The sequence below is a fragment of the Diabrotica virgifera genome, chromosome 9 (genome assembly GCF_917563875.1).
Source record: "Diabrotica virgifera virgifera chromosome 9, PGI_DIABVI_V3a".
Taxonomy (NCBI): Eukaryota; Metazoa; Arthropoda; class Insecta; order Coleoptera; family Chrysomelidae; genus Diabrotica; species Diabrotica virgifera.
In genome coordinates, this window is record NC_065451.1 from 48,798,501 (window position 1) to 48,816,339 (window position 17,839).

The 17,839-nt window shown below is 33.0% G+C and overlaps 1 protein-coding gene across 1 annotated transcript in view; it reads right to left on the bottom strand.

Annotated features, from left to right (window-relative positions):
* Nucleotides 1-698: 698 nt before the first annotated feature.
* LOC114340817 (WD repeat-containing protein 82) overlaps nt 699-17,839 on the bottom strand; it is a 28,237-nt gene continuing 11,096 nt past the window's right edge. The window contains exon 3 of the mRNA XM_028291593.2: nt 699-6,281. Coding sequence (XP_028147394.1) covers nt 6,156-6,281 — 126 coding nt within the window. The 3' untranslated portion in view covers nt 699-6,155. The remainder of the gene's footprint in view (nt 6,282-17,839) is intronic.

Here is a 17,839-nt window from a genome sequence, read left to right on the forward strand (position 1 = left end):
CGATACCTGCATTTTAAAATTTATTTTGCAAAATCTATTGAACCAATCTTAATGAAATTTACAGTATTGTTTTGTTATGCCATCAAGTTTTTTGGGTAAAATATGAAGGTCCTAAGTGTAGCGTAAATGGTTGAAAACCGTAACATGCGAATACTTGTTTATTTATGGTATTTTTCGCAATTATTGCTATTTTGCAATAAGGGTGACAACTTTTAAAATATTTAACCAATTCTATATTGTAGAAAATTTTATTTACGCAACTTGTATGTCAGTGCAACTTTTCTCTGAAGTGAATCCTTATAGTAATAAGTTATAATCAAAAAAACGAAGAAAAAAATCGAATTTTTCTTTCATTTGTTAACATTTTGATTATTTAAACAATGTTCCGGACCTTTTTGAGTGGGAGTAATTTAATTATTATTATATGAGTTAATTCCAAGCAATTTCTGCAAAAAATATGAGTTACCTCTCAACGTCCATCTCAAAACAGATCCGCCCTGGACAATAACAGTATTCCAAATTCAACTATTTTAAAAACATAACTTTATCACAAAATTATCGTCAGATACCACCAAGTGAGCAATTCGCAACTACATCTTATAGTTGATTAAGATTTTATGAAAGTATTCAGGCTGTTATCAAGAGAAAGAATTCACACATAATTAGGCACATCTGGGTTAAAAGAAAAAATACAAAACTTAAAAAAATAGAAATTACTATTTTATTCAAATTATATATAAAGGTGCAGTAAAAAATTTACTAAATTATTTCTATATACACAAAAAAAGTACTTATCTGCAACGAAGAGAATAAATACCAAGTCTAAAAACTAATCTAAACGTATTTTAACAGTTAAAATACATTTTACAGTTTTCATCTTAAATTTTCATTCATAGTACCTCAAAATTAATTGCAATCGCAGCCCTTTTTTATCATTGGAAAACAAAATACTTTTTGCAATATCGCCATATTATTCATTTCTAATGCCAGTTATTTGCCAGTAGAAAGTGAGAGACAGTACAATGGTGTCGATTTGGAAAATTGTGTAAATATATCAACAATTTTAGTTTTCAAACTTTCACAACGTGCCATATTAGCCCAAGAGGCAGCGCTGAAAAATCTCTTTGAATTTACTAATGCTAGATTTTTCACAGTTGATTACTGTGATTGTGTAGAGAAACATACTGCGGTCGGTGAAACGAAACTTAGAACAGGGGTTACTGAGAGGGTATCAAAGTTGCTTTCCTACGAAGGTAATTAAATCCATTTACTAAGGCTGAAAATCAGTACACACATTCTAAATTGAATATAAATAAAAGTTATTATAGTCGGTCAGCTGTATGACGGGACAGAGCCGGTCGGTCGGCCCCAGTGAATGTACAGGGTTATTCACTATATTTTGACCCCCCTGTAAACTGCTTTATTTACAGAATTAGAAAAAAATGTAAAATACAAAAGTTATTCGATTTTTAAATTATGATTTTTTGACATATATATCGTACTAGTGATGTCATCCATTTGGGCGTGATGACGTAATCGACTATTTTTTTTTAAATGGGAACAGGGGTCGAGTGCTAGCTCATTTGAAAGGTTATTCAATTCCCTATTCAGTAATATAAACATTAACATGATTAATTATACAGGGTGTCAAAAATTTTTTTTTAATTAAATTAATTGTTTAATTAATAATTCAAAAACTTTTTTGGACACCCTGTATAAATAATTATCTTAATGTTTATAGTACTGTATAGAGAATTGAATAACCTTTCAAATGAGCTAACACACGACCCCTATTCTCATTTAAAAAAATTGTCGATTACGTCATCACGCCCAGATGGATGACGTCACTAGTACGATATATATGTCAAAAAATCATAATTAAAAAATCGAATAACTTTTGTATTTTACATTTTTTCTAATTCTGTAAATAAAGCAGTTTACAAGGGGATCAAAATATAGTGAATAACCCTGTACATTCATTGGGGCCGACCGAGCGGCTGTCCCGTCATACAGCTGACCGACTATAATAACTTTTATTTATATTCAATTTAGAATGTGTGTACTGATTTTCAGCCTTAGTAAATGGATTTAATTACCTTCGTAGGAAAGCAACTTTGATACCCTCTCAGTAACCCCTGTTCTACGTTTCGCTTCACCGACCGCAGTATGTTTCTCTACACCAATCACAGTAATGAACTGTGAAAAATTTAGCTTTGGTAAATTCAAGATTTTTCAGCGCTGCCTCTCCGTCTATATTTTATAAAGGCTGTATGACACTATGCATTTTCTTGTATCATTTCTAATATCGTTTCTGATGTCAAAAAAATGTATAGTGTCATACACAGATACAAGAAACGATATCAGAAACGATACAAGAATTTGTGTCAGGCACAGATTCTTGTACAATAACTGCGCCAATTTCTGCGCAAAGAGCAAAAACGTAAAACCTGCTGGTAAAACTTCTAAATGTCATAATGGCGGCTGAAAATGAGATCATATGATTTATGTCTTGATTAATTTATTTGTGTTTTGTAGGTATTATTTATAAATATTTTATTGATACTTAATATACCGTTTGGTATGGACTACTGTTCTACTAATAACCATATATTTAGAATAACTTTGGGTTTCATATTGCATAATTTTTTAATAGAGGAAAATACAACAGTTCCAATTTGGATCAAACTGAAGATAATTATAATGCAAATATTTTAGCACAAATATCAAAACAAAATAAAAAACACAAATAATCAACAGTCAACGTAAAAATTCTAGTTATTATAACATTAAAATATTTGTTTTTAAAAGTTTATAAATTTTATAAAATCCTTAAAATCAGCTGTAGACGCAGTACTACCATACCAATGTAACGTGACAGGGTGACAAACAAAATTTCGACCAATCACGTGCCGAATTTCATACAGTTTTCGATACAAGAACTTGCATAGTGTCATACAGGGCACAAATGTACGTACAAGAAATGATACAAGAAAATGTATACAACAAACGATATTAGAAATGATACAAGAAAATGCATAGTGTCATACAGCCTTAAGTGAATGTTACTAAAACGTTAATTTCCCCAAAAACGAAAAAATGCGTGGTTATAACAGCTAATCTATTAAAATGTAAATTGGAGCTGGAAGAGCAAATAATATAACTGATGGAGTTTAAATGTCTACCTACGCATCAGACTATCTAGCTATAGTATTTTTACTACAAAAACGTTATTACGTAGGTCAAAATTTTTGACGTAAGAGAACTGTCAAAACATTAGATTGTGACTTTTCATTATCGCCATGTTTACTATAAACATGCCAATAATGAAAAGTCACATTCTAATGTTTTGACAGTTCTCTTACGTCAAAAATTTTCACCTACGTAATAACGTTTTTGTAGTAAAAATACTATACAGCAGCTCAAACATAAGTGGAAAATCAAGGGCCCTGCCCCGATCTATCATAAAGATAACCAATGTCGGTTAAATATAAAACTAGCGTGCTAGAAATCGACCCACTTAAAAATTTGGTAATTTTTGATGTCTAGAATTTCCTAAACCTGTTGTCCAATTTAAGTGACTTTTTATTCTTTAACAATATCGCTATAATAATATTGTTGCTAAACAGGTAAATTTTCATTGTATACCGAGTGTACGAATCAAACTGTTGTTCCGTGCTGCGGAATTGAGTAAATGGAATTAATTAAATTGTTCCGTGCTGCGGAATTGAGTAAATGTAATTAATTAAAATAAGTGTAAACAACGAACAATAATATATTTATTTATTTTTTGGTTAAAAGTCGTGCTTATTCATCTCGTAAAAGGGTTTGATTGTTTGGCCCAGTGAGGGTTTGTTGACCGCCCGATGCCTGCTGCGAGTGTGTGAAACGACCCGTGGTTGTATCTCGACTCTGTGGCTGAAAAAGGCCACAAACGCTAATATGTTTGTGTTTCTACCATCTGGCCAGCAAGGTGATAAATTATTTAGATCTGGCGTTTAAAAGTTGAAACATTTCTGCAGTTTTAAGAAACGTCTTCGAATGCATTTCCAAAGTCTGATAAGGTAATTAATTTATGGGGAATTCAGTTTGTTAAACTGAACACACCAAAAACATCTGGTTACATTTCGTTTCGTAAACTTAACGGACCTTCTTAGCATCTGGTTTGTATATTAAATGTGAATTATGTATGACCCATATTATTTCGTTTTGAGATTAGTTATTAAAAATTAAAATTAGCAAAAATAGTAATTAAAGAGTGTCGCCACACTGTGTTTTTTCTTAAAGTTCGCATCACCCTGTGGAATATTCTAGCATTTATAAAATACTGGAATTAAAACCCAACTATAGCCTCAGGTTTTCCTAACAATTAGTTTTTTGATTCATTCGCTTATGTTGGATAATAAAAAAGTTGGTACTTTAACAACTAGCCATGTTTTTCATCAATACAGCGTGTTTCCCAATACGAAGAATAGCTGAAGTGCAGATTCCTGGAAGGAGTAGGAGAGGAAGACCAAAGAAGACCTGGGGGGAGACGATAAGGCAGGACATGTTGGTAAAGGGGATTAACATTGATATGGCCCAAGATAGAATTGTGTGGAGAAATGCAATTAGGGAAGCCGACCCCGCATAGGGATAAGGCAAAGAGAATGATGACAGCGTGTTTTTAAAGAAGTATGGCAAACTTTTAGAGGTAATTCTGCATGAAATAATAATGACAGTTTGGTTTATAATTATAATCGTATGTCCGCAAATGCTTCGTTTCCAAGATACGGGATGTTGAATTTTTTCTTACAAACTGACGATTTATTTATTGCTCTAAAACCAGTCGAAATATGCAAATGAAAATTGGTAGGTTTTAAGAGATACTTATTGTGCATTCTTTGGCACACAATTAAGAATTTTATATTCACCATTGACATGCATATGGGTAACATGACCGGTCATATTACCCGTATGCGTGCCAATGGTGAATATTAAATTCTTAATTGTATGTCAAAAAATGTGCAATAACTACGTTTTAAAACCCACCAAATTTCATTTGCATATCTCAACCGGTTTTAAAGCAATAAATAAATCGTCAGTTTGTAAGAAAAATATCAACACCTCCGATCTCAGAAACGAAGCATTTGAGGACATACGATTATAAAGCCAACAAAGCCGATTATAAAGCAAAGTCATTATTATTTCATGCAGAATTACCCCTAAAAGTTTGCTATACTTATTTAAAAACACGCTGATTGATGAAAAACATGGCTAGTTGTTAAAGTACCTAACTTTTTTATGGTCCAACTTAAGCTAATGAATCAAAAAACAGAATGTTGAGAAAACATGATGCTATAGTTGGGTTTTAATTTAAAGAAATTAAAATATAATGATTTCCAAGTGTACTTGATCTGGTCACTAAACTATGTAAATCTGAAAGCTACATATTATATAATATTTTTCAACTCTCTGAAACTAAAATTTTTGTATTTATGTACCTTTGATTTACTTTTTGTAGTAAGATTTCACAATATCTACTGTATTTTGATAATGAAAAATGACAATGGGCGATTACCTTAAAAATAGATTTGGTTTGCAGTTCTATAAAATTAGTATCTTTTCCCGGGCTAAATCAACATTTAGCACAGCGTGATTTAGAAATCTGGATATGGGAAGAAAGAAGGTTTGCAAAAAGGATTAGAAAAACAACAATAACATACAAAAATTACTATGTTGAAGCTGGAGTATTTTGTACTCACAAAGAAGTACTCATTTCTTATTTTCTTACATAAAATTTACCAATATACTTGTTTTTCCAATGACAAATACTGCAAAATATTTCCCCCAATGTTTAACCCTTTAAGCTCCGCTGTAATATTTCCAACATCAGAGCAGGTGCCGGCAGAAATAATTTTCTTTTAATATGTACGTGCCATGGACGCGCTTACGCGTACGTGCCATGGATGCGATTACGCGTACGTGCCACGGACGCGCTTACGCGTCCACGGCACTAATCTAGTCATATTTGGACGCGCGTACGCGTCACCGGAGCTGAAAGGGTTAGAAGGATATACAAATATTTTACATGTAAAACTTGGAACAACTGACTACAATCTAATCTCACTTGAAGAAAAATTAACATTAGTTCCTGGACATTTTTCAAGTTTTTACTTTTATGTATCTTCCATGGCAGGCAGCCAGAAGGCCATGTTTGTACAGGCAGAAGCCAGCATCATGTACTTCGGATTGAATTGCACACACTGTACTGGGCCTGGATGGTCAGCATTCAACACACAAACCTAAGCAAAAAAATAGTTTGTTAAAATGATAAAACAATAAACATGTTAGTATAAATTTCAATACAGTAAAACCTGACATATCCGGATCAATGTGGCGACAGACCGATCCGGATATGAAAAAATCCGGATATCAAGACCACTACTTCTTTTATAGGCTCTGAAACGTTTTCTCCTTCATACATTCCAGTAATCAACGCCGTCAATAACTTTCGTCGATAGACATTCTGTAATACATTATTTCGCCATCTTTTAGTTTTTCTTTTAATGCGTTGTCCAACAGCAGGACTGCAATTCTCGGTAGATTTCGGTAGATCTGGACGGCGCAGAACCGTCCGGATATGGGGAGGTCCGGATATGACAGGTCGGGATATGGCAGGTTGTACTGTATTATTACTTTTGTGAAAGATTTATAGACGTAAGATTAGTTTTAGGATGCTCGATAAAAGAAGTGTAAGAAAATTTATGATTTGTACCAACAAGTGGCCAAACCAGTCAGAAACTATCAGGCGAATAGTCAACCACTGCATGTAGAGGGAATAGCACTGATGACTGTATTATGATCTCTCACTGACCAATTGTTTGCTGACGATCTCGAACTAGTTTGACTGTTTGTTGGAAGAGGCCTTTAGTAAACTTTTCAGGAGAAACAAAAAACGATAATTAATTAGCATATCTACTATCAATTTTATCTACGGCCAAATAATTATTTTATATTACTGTTACAAAACTGTCTTTTCTATGATATTTTAGGCACTAATGTTTAGTTTTAGTTGACTTTATTTATTTTTAAGAGGATGGGTACGTATTTTCGGCTCCAATGCTATTCAAATGGGGATTCATTTTTTCGAATCCTGAGAAAACTAATTAATATGTTTGAAAAATTTAGACGCAGAATGAAAGATTACGTTATTAGTGAGGGCCGAAAGTCCCTGAGAACTTCTATGTTTATTTTAATAAGTTACAGAAGTGAAAAACTAAGAGAAAATTTAGTGTGATTTTTAATTGCAAATATCTCATTCAAAATAAACTTTTTATTTATTCTAAGGGACTTTCGGCCCTCGGTAATAATTTAGTTTTTCATTCTGCGTTTAAGTTTTTCAGGATTCGAAAAAAAATGGACACCATGTCCGTGGTAATATTTTCCAAATCTACCTTTGTCTTACAACGCACTCAGTCGAATAGAATATTTGTCAGCATATTGTCAGTCAGACATTGACAATCAGAGACAATTTTAAATATTTGACATGGCATCGGGAATATTTTGAGTTGTTGATTAAATAATATTGATATATAGTGTATTTGATAAATAATTGATTTAAGACGTGAACTTAATAAAAAGTTATTTATTGTGTATTATTTGTGGAAGATCCAAGCAGAGAATACATTAGGATAATATATTCTGTGATCCAAGTATTTTGTTGTTAAAGATGTTCAAAATTGTAAGCGTTCCATAGTAACAATATATTATTAAAAAATCACTTTGACACTTTTCCACTTTTCTCGATTGAGTATTAGTTTTTGTTGTACATACAAATTATGACAATCACTAAATACATAGTTAGTGAAAAAATTATCACATTTATTAACTGAATTAATAATTTGCAATTACACAAATAACAGTTATCCAAGAACATTCAAAAGCCATCTCTTTAAGTTAATGATGACATTTTCAAGTATAATGACATTCTAGTAATGTTTACATATCCATACCAGTGTGAATTTTATTACACGTAATTTTCCGTGTTAAGACAGAAAAAGTAGGGATAGCCGTAAAATATTTGCGAACTATGTACCCATGGCCTTAATACCTTATTTCTAAACAAATGGAAAACACTGAATTTATATCTTTTATTTCACAAACTACGAATCTAATTTATTTATTACACTAAATCTAATAATTTATCTACATAATTACAAATTCAAAAATATACCGCGCCCGATACATATCAAACTACACCGACGTATTCAAGTTCACAACTAAACTCTAATTCCAAAAATGTCTATTTATATAGTTATGTACAATTATTAGTCTACTGATTTCCAGAAAAATCGAAAGGTAAATATTATTTACAGAACAATAAAAAAAGGTTTATCGACGGCCTTCTAGATACGCCGATTGTAAACAAGTTTCTTTTGTCTCGCCCACAGAAAGGGTCTCAGACAGTTCGCCGTCAGAAGCTTCCGGAATTAACAGGGCCGGCCTGGGACCGTGACATTCCCATATTGACTTCTTCTATAGATACCAAAGTAAAGATATAGTCCTTTATAGTCTTTTTCGGCACAAATAATATTTTGACCATTTTTGAGTTATACTCTTTTTACCAAGCACCCTAGAGTTTTAATCTATCATTTATAATTTGTGTAAAGATTGTTAAGAGAATAATTAACTCTGAATCAAATAGATAGAAAAATTGTAACTGATAAAACTCTAAATCTACAAAATTTTATCGATTTTTAGCATAGTTGCTGAAAATTTTATTCAAAATATTTCATTTATGTCAAAAAAAGTTTCTAAAATACATGGCAACACTGCCATGTATTTGCGCTGTAGCGTTTTTCTGTTTCTTACGACACCTACTGACATAATATGATGTAATAAAGAACTTCAAATAATTTTTAGCAGTAATGCATATAATAGATTTTTAGAGAAAATTATTATGCTATAGTAAAATAGGATCTGAATAAATTACTGGAAATCAAAATACGTATACAAAACACGGCACAAACTTAAGGAATATCTGACATATTCCAAAAAAAAATCTAACAAAGCACTACAGCATGATACCACACCTATATGGACTTTTCATTATGATACAGGTAGTGAAATAGTAATTAATATACCAGGTGTCCACTTATATTTTCCCCCATTTTTACTGCCTATAACTTTTAAATGGCCCAAGATCGAAATATGCGGTTTTCGCTGAAATTTTTTATTTTAGTAAAAGTTTTGTTTGTGTAATTTCTTGTGTGTTTTATTTATATTTTATGCCGAGAGAGAAACGTGAAAGTGTGACTTTTCTTATTAATTTATTTGACAACTTCTTAAAACAATATACTAATCGTAAAACTAAACTACAGTCGGAAAAATGAAAGAATACCCATGAACGAACATATAAAACACGCTGTATTTTCCTGTCACCCTGTCACAAAGAAAATTGCCCAACACAAGTGCATGTAATAATAATTATTATATGTAGTTGCGCTGGCCAATTTTTTGTGTGACACGGTGACAGGAAAATACAGCGTGTTTTATATGTTCGTTCATGGGTATTCTTTCATTTTTCCGACTGTATATATGGTTTCCCACAACAACGTATCATATCTAGTGTATATATTAGATTCTAGTGTCCCAACATTCTCCGGACCCAGGAATCAGGCGGCAGTGAATCTATGTGGAGTCTTCAATGTTCTTCCATACCTTGACTTTTTACCCTTTTCTGACTTATCTTGTTCTGTTGATTCTTCTTTGTCTTTTCTTAAATTTTCTTGAATATCATTGATAGGTAGTTCAACTCTATATAGTCGTAGACATGGACGAACCAATACACCATTTTTTGTCTTTACTTTTGCGACCCTTTGGATGCCATCTTGCCCAGAATATACTTCAATGATTTTGCCCATGGGCCAGTTTATTCTTTTGACGTTGTCGGAACCAACCATTACTACATCACCAACCTTCACTGAATCTCCTCTTCTTTGACCATAATTTACTAGTTCCGCAAGGTATTCTTTCCTAAATCTGTCGCGTAACATTTGCCTTAAATTTTGAATATGACGAAACCTACCTTTAAAAAATTCTGAATCCACGATGTCTAAATCAACAACCTCATCGGAATTACCCTGTAATGGCCTTAAAAAACTTGATGGGGTTAAAACCTCAAACTCATCGACTTCAGAAACATAGGTAAGTGGTCTTTGATTTATCACCGACTCTATGTCGCATAACACTGTGTACAACTCTACATAATGCAACGATGCTTTCCCTAGTTGTCGGCGCAAAAGTTCTTTTACTACTCTTACTAACCTCTCCCACCACCCGCCCCACCAAGAAGCGGAGGGTGGATTAAAAATCCATTTTATTCGTCTTGTACCTGAAAATTGCTCTATTTCTACCCAATTTAACTTTCCAAAAATATTGTCACTCCCATGAAAATTTGTCCCATTGTCCGAATATATGATTTTAGGCCTCCCCCTTCTACTAATAAAGCGACGAAGAGCGTATAAAAATGCTTCAGTAGAGAGAGATTTCACCAGTTCCAAATGAAGCGCTCTGTATACTGCACACGTAAATAAAACTATCCACGTTTTTTCACCTCCCTTTAAATATAAGGGCCCTGCTAAATCTATACCTACAATCTCAAAAACCCCAGCATCGTTTATTCTATTAGCAGGTAAAGGAGCGAAAGGTGTTTCAATTTGTTTACCGTTTAACTTTTTACATGTGACGCATGAGTAAATTACAGAGTTTATAGTTTTCCTGGCTTTTATTAACCAAAAATTTTCTCTGATTATTCCTAAAAGTATTTTGGGACCAGCATGACAACTTTTTTCATGTTCTTCAACTAAAAGTTTTCTTACTATTGTATTTTTGCTTGGAAGAATTATTGGGTACTTAAATTCTTGTGAAAAATCGCCATATGCAAGTCTGGTTTTTAACCTTAAAATTCCATTTTTGTCTTCAAATATTTCGAACTTCCTCAATCCCTTTATATTTTCTGTTAAATTTTGAGTTTGTGCAAATTTTATTATGCATGTTTCAGCTCTTTCTAGTTCTTGAGCATTTAAGTAATCAAATTTGTTGCTTGTCTTAGCTTCTACACATGTTCTTCTTCTTTTGTTCCTAACATTGTGGTAAAATCTAAGAATCCATCCTACTAATCTCCGTACTTTTGAAAACTTTCCAAAATAATTTAACTTTTGACAAAATTCTTCCGAATTTTCTGCTAGATTAGTATTAACTAATTTCATACATTCTTTCATTGCTTCTTCTTCTGTAGCGCTTACTTCTCCTTTTGGCCACATATTTTCTGGTTCTTTGAGCCATTGAGGGCCCTTCCACCATTGTTTTTCCAAAAGTTGTTTCCCGCTACATCCTCGTGATAAAACGTCTGCAATATTCATATCACCTGGCACGTGGCGCCACTGATCTACTGCAGAATATTTTTTAATCTCTTTTACCCGGTTTCCTACAAAAGTATTCCAAAGACCCTTTGTTTTAATCCAGGTTAAGACAACCATCGAATCACTCCAGTAGTACGTTTTAAGCTCTGTAAAGTCTGTTAATTCTTTAACAATTTCTAATAACCTAACACCTATCACAGCAGCCATTAATTCTAACCTAGGGAGAGTAATCGTTTTAACTGGACTTAAACGCGATTTTGCTAACAAAAGTTTGATTGAAATTGAATTTTGAAATTCTAGCCTAATAAAAACGCAAGCGGCATAAGCGTATTTACTAGCGTCAACGAAAACGTGAAGAGTTTTATTTATTATTAGGTTCTCTTCTTCTGGATATGCTAAATATCTATGTATGTTACAAAAATTGAGACATTTAACACTTTTTAACCAAATTTCGAAACGTTTATTGATATTGTCAGGTAATTTTTGATCCCACGTCAATTTCAAGCTCCAAGTCTCTTGTAATAAGATTTTCGGTATTAACGTAAATGGAGCAGTGAAACCAATAGGATCAAAAACTCTCTGCGTTGCAGATAAAATGCCTCTTTTTGTTCTAGGAATCTCGTCAAGACTGTCTAAATTTTTTATATCACACGCTAAAGTGTCAGTTTGGTAATTCCACTGTATACCCAAAATAGAGATAACCTTATTTTCTAATTTTTCATTGACGCTAGAAACATACGTATCGTTATTTTCATTAAAAGTCCACCCCCTAAGATCAAATTTTGCATTCTTTAGAATTTCTGTTGACTCATCAATAAATTTTTTAAGTTCTGTTTCATTCCTAACGCTAGAAACACAATTGTCTACGTAAAATGCGTTAAGAAGTTGATTAGCTGTTTCTGTGTATGTTTTTTCCTTTTCTAAATGCAAATTAACTGTTGCTGCTAAAAGAAACGGACTTGGTTTTAGCCCAAAAACTACTCTACAATGTCTAAATATTTTTATTTCTCTTTTTTCATAGTTTTTCCACCACAAAAATCGTAAAAAATCCCTATCTTTCTCTGAAATGCTTATCTGCAAAAATGCCTTCGCTATGTCTGACGTTACCCCAATTTTATGTAACCTGAACTTTAAAATTAAAGGTATTATTAGCTCAATTAGATTCGGACCCTTTACTATTAAATCATTAAGAGAATTACCGTTACCATCCTTAGCTGACGCATCAAACACTGGTCGGATCTTCGTAGTTAAACTGGACTCTTTGACAACTGCGTGATGTGCCAAGTAGTGCGTATTCTTTTCCAACGGCTCTTCTTCTACTTCTTCAATGATTCCTGTATTTTCCCAATCTTGCAATATATTGTCATACTCTGTAAGCTTGTTCAGAGAAACTAACCGTTTTGTGGTAGAAAAAAGTCGCTTTTCAGCTAAATTAAAATTAGAGGTTATAGCCGGATAACCTTCTGCCCATGGTAAACAAACTTCATATCTATTTTCACTATTTACCACAGTGCTTTCTTTAAATTTTTCTAAAGTGCGAATGTCTAACTCTTCTCGACATTTCGTCTCTGCTGGATCTTTTATACCCAGAACATCTAAACTCCATAAAGTACTCAATGAGTCAGTAAAATAAGTTGAAACAAACGTGTTTATTTTATTATTACTTTTTTGTGTCCCCATAACGGTCCAACCAAACTTGGTTTCCAAAGCTACTAAAGAATCATTTATGTTTACCAAGTTTCCCGTTATGATGTGACCAAACATGTCTGCCCCTATTAATAAATTAACCTCTAATTCTTTAGAAGCAGAATCATTTATATAAATATTTTTATCTTTTAATAAATCTAGGACCTTTTGGTCAATTAGTTTTGGAACGTAATTGCAAATTTTAGATTGTTCCAGTAAAGATAACCCGATGCTGAATGAATTTTCTAAATTTTCTATACCTGCCTTAAACAAACGATGAATCTTTGGAGCTGCCTGCAACCCACCAAAAACACCTTGAACTATATTTTCTTGTCCAATTTTAGTTAACCCTAAATCTTCCGCGCATTTTGTAGTTATATAGGAACGTTGCGAACCCGAATCTAGCAGTGCCCTTACTGTCATTGACCTTTTATTATCAGAAATAACCCTAACATTGATCGTTTGCAGTAAAGTTTCAGAAGCGACAGTTGTTAATGTATTTTCTAAAGATTCTGATTTTTGCAAATCTCTATTTTTGTTTTCTTTTTCATGCAAATCAGGACACATTAATGTAAAATGCTTGCGAGCGCATTTTATACATTTGACAGTTGTTTTGCATGTCCGAAAATTGTGAAACTGCTTTAAACATGAAAAACAACTCCGTTTTTTACTTATAATGGATTTTTTCTGCTCTAAAGTCATTTTCTGAGCTTTAATGCAGTCCTGACTGGCATGTGTATTGCTTTCGCAAAAAATACAAGAAAACTTTTGCTTACCCTTGGTTTTTAAACTCTCTGTATGTAAGGTTTCTACAGTATACTTATCGTCAATACTTTTTGGAACTGTGAAACTAGACTGAGCAAGTTTTACACGCTCTTCGGCCTCCACTTCTGTTTTCAGGAACTCTAGTAGACCCTGCAACTCATTATTAAATTTTAAATTATTAGAAGCCCTATTTCTTTCCCAAATTTTAAGCAACTCATAAGGTAGCGCGGATTCAACAAGTGGCAAAAGCATCGCTGCATACTTGTCGCTAGTAACACCTAGTGTTCCCAAAGCCCAGCTGAGTCTCCAACCTATCATACAAAGTAGATAAAGCCATACCTGGGTCCTCCTTTGAGGTTTGTTGATTTAGAATTAAATTTAATAACTCCCTAACGTATACCTCAATTAAAATTTCGTCCCTTGCGAATCTATTTTTCAGTTGGTCAATGGCTATTTTATAATTTTCAGCGGAAGGTGGGAAGCTTTCGACAAGGCTTCTGGCTGGCGTGCCATCTTCTGTTGATTGGATCAGGTATTGGAACTTGTCTTCGTTTGGAAGGTCTGCGTCTTCATCGATTTTTCTAAACTGGCCCCAAAAATTTATCCAATTTTTGACATTTCCATCATATTTCTTTATTTCAAGTTTTGGCAGATGTAAATTTTTGACAGGTTTTTCATTTTTTGTACCTTTATTTTCTTGATCTTTCAAAGTTTTTAAATTTTTGATCAAGTATTCACATTCTATTCTAAATTTTCCTACCTCGTCACGAAAGTTCTCTTCATCATTTAATTCCTTGCTAATAGTTTCCGTGCTGGTTTCTTCTGCAAATAGAATGTCTTTTATGCTGTTGTCTAGAAGAAATACTCGCTCTGCTTTATCATCAACTTGTTGCAGGAGTCTTTGTATTGTCTTCTCGTCACTGGGATTCACCTCTTCAATATCTCTAAAAACTTTTTTCAGGGATCCTTTTATTGTTTCCCTCTCTAGCTTTAGGTTCTGCATGTTTTTCAATTAACCAGGGATGCCAATAATGTAATTTCTTGTGTGTTTTATTTATATTTTATGCCGAGAGAGAAACGTGAAAGTGTGACTTTTCTTATTAATTTATTTGACAACTTCTTAAAACAATATACTAATCGTAAAACTAAACTATATATGGTTTCCCACAACAACGTATCATATCTAGTGTATATATTAGATTCTAGTGTCCCAACAGTTTGAATGTACCCTTGCAATAACATAATGAGAGGCCGTGGGTAACGGCATAAACGCTGGCCTCATACGCCAGTAGACGTGGGTTCGATCCCTGCCAAAGACAAACCATTTTCATTTCCAATAATGACACGAGCCGTCTCACCGTGCCTCGGAGAGTACGTTAAGCCGTCGGTCCCCCTGGGCTAGTGTACATCGACACTAGTTACTTGAAACAGGGTTAAAGATGTAATTGGCGCTGGAACTATCCGAAAGGATCTCCCCGGCAAAAATGCCATACGATATTATTATATTATTATTAATAACATAATGAATATTCAAATCTACCTAGAGGTAATAGTGTAAATGATGTCCTTCCAGAGACTGACGAAGATTGAGTTCAACTTTAATATTGCTGATGTGTTTTTTATTGGTTTTGTCATGAACCTTACTTGTTTTTTTTTTCGTAGAAATAAAGTATTTTCTAGTAACTTAAACTATTTCTTTTTGTTTTTTAATGTAAAATGTCTAGAATATCTAATAATTATGTAATAAATATAATAAAATAATACTAGAATTTAAACCGAGAATGACTTATATTCTTGTAATTTTCCCAAAAGACACTTCAAATAGCTTGCACTCATAAGATAAATATATTATAAAACATTTCACCTTCTCATAAAATTACTCATATTTGGTAAATTAGCCGTTTTCAGTTACCTGGTTATATAACGCATTATGCTTATAATACATTTCTCCTGATTGCATTCAAGAATCACTTTGTATAATGCGCCATTACTTTTAAAACTAGATAATATTTCTTTTAGAAATTTATACCATGAAAGCATTCTACTATAAAACATTTATATTCTTAAGCTTACAACAAAAATTATACCTAATTTTTTTTATAAAATTTCAAACTTCAAACGGTTCTCCTGTAAAATTCGTAATTGGCGTATTAGCAGTTTTACCTTTCAAGCGTCGAAACATTTTTTGCAAAAACCAGCATAATAGATGACAATTCTAACAATATGCTAGTCAGTTTCGATATCAGCAGCCCTTTCACCAATGTGCCATTGAAAAAAAATTTTAAAATAATAAGAGTCCAATCAGAGAGGGATGATACATTGGCATCAAAAACCAAACTGAATGTATTAGCTATCATGGAGCTACTAACCCTTTACACAGAGAACACATATTTTCAACTGGATAATAACTTTTACCAAACAAAATGATGAGAAATTATTCGATGAGATATTCATGGAGGATTTCTAACAAAACATTATAAACAAACAAGACAAACAACATACAAGAAAGATTAAAGAAATGCATTTATAAAATACCCTGTGGATGCAACAATTTTTATGTGGGAAATACCACAAGACCACTAAATTTCAGAATGAACAAGCATGAAACATACATAAAAAACAGCAACAAATCATAGATGTGCAAACATGCTTGGGACAGTGAGCACATAGTACAATGGAAAGATACATCAATAATCTCAGGTTCTAGTGCCCAATACTAAAAGAAGACACCAACAAGAATATACCAACATTAGCAGAGTAATAGAACGTCTGAGACACACATCATCTACAAATATCTATAATATATATGCAATACACAACACATAAAATAAATACACAATTCACAAGTGCATCATACATAGGCAAATACTAAAAAAAAACCCAAACATCATCCTCAGTTGTTTTAAATAAAACAGCATGTCTATGGCCTACAATATCAAGATGAAGTCATCTGTCAATTTTGAAAAACAAATCCAGCCTTCTGCGTAATCTGTATTAGAAATAAAGATTACTACAGTGGAACCCCGTTAACTCGGATTAATCGGGACCGCGGCAGATCCGGGTTATCGAAAATTCGGGTTAGCCGGAGAAAATGGTAAAAATTATTAAAATATGGTATGCTTACAGATAAACTCCGTTATAATTGGCACACAGACACTTGTAAACCACGTTCGCGTTCCACACATACAAAGCGTCGTCGAGAGTCTCATTTTTAGCTTTCTTATCTTTGCACCGATTGTCCAAACTGTCTTTTGTTATCATTTTGAAACAAAAACAACATTTTAAGTTTTATTGCCATTACGTAGACAAAAAATCACGGAAACACAAAATCTGAATATATTTACGAACGATTATAGAACGGAACGAACAATGCGACTTTACTACACACACACAATACCGTCTCGCAACGAGAACGAACTTATGTTATTTAATAAGAGTGAAGACTAAGACCATTGTTTGAAAAATAATTTTTTAATAGTCTTTTCTAAACAATGCTAGACAGTTTCAAGTAAATAAAGGATACTACAGATGTCTGTTGGTTTCGATAACACGACAAGCGTTGTCTGCCATGCCAGTCATTTTTACTAAGGTATATTATGTATCAAATTACACAAATACGCATTATCTCTCATTGTATAATGTGTTTGACATTGAAAATTGAAACGAATGAACTACATAGGAATTCGCTAAAGCGACAAATTTTTACGAAGAAAGTTTATTATGATAAATAAAATTAGCCTGAAAAATATAAGATATTATAGTATTCGAACAATATGTTTATAAGGAAAGATAAAAGAAAATATTTTAAGATGTTGAAAAGAAATTGGAAAATCCAGCATAAAGGACATACATCTTTATTGTTGTAATGTTTGTCTGATAAAAATCGGTCCGGGTTAGCCGGACTTCCGGGTTATCGGGGGCCGACTTATCGGGGTTCCACTGTACTACTACATGACAGCATTTTATGTCAAATTGCAATAATACTA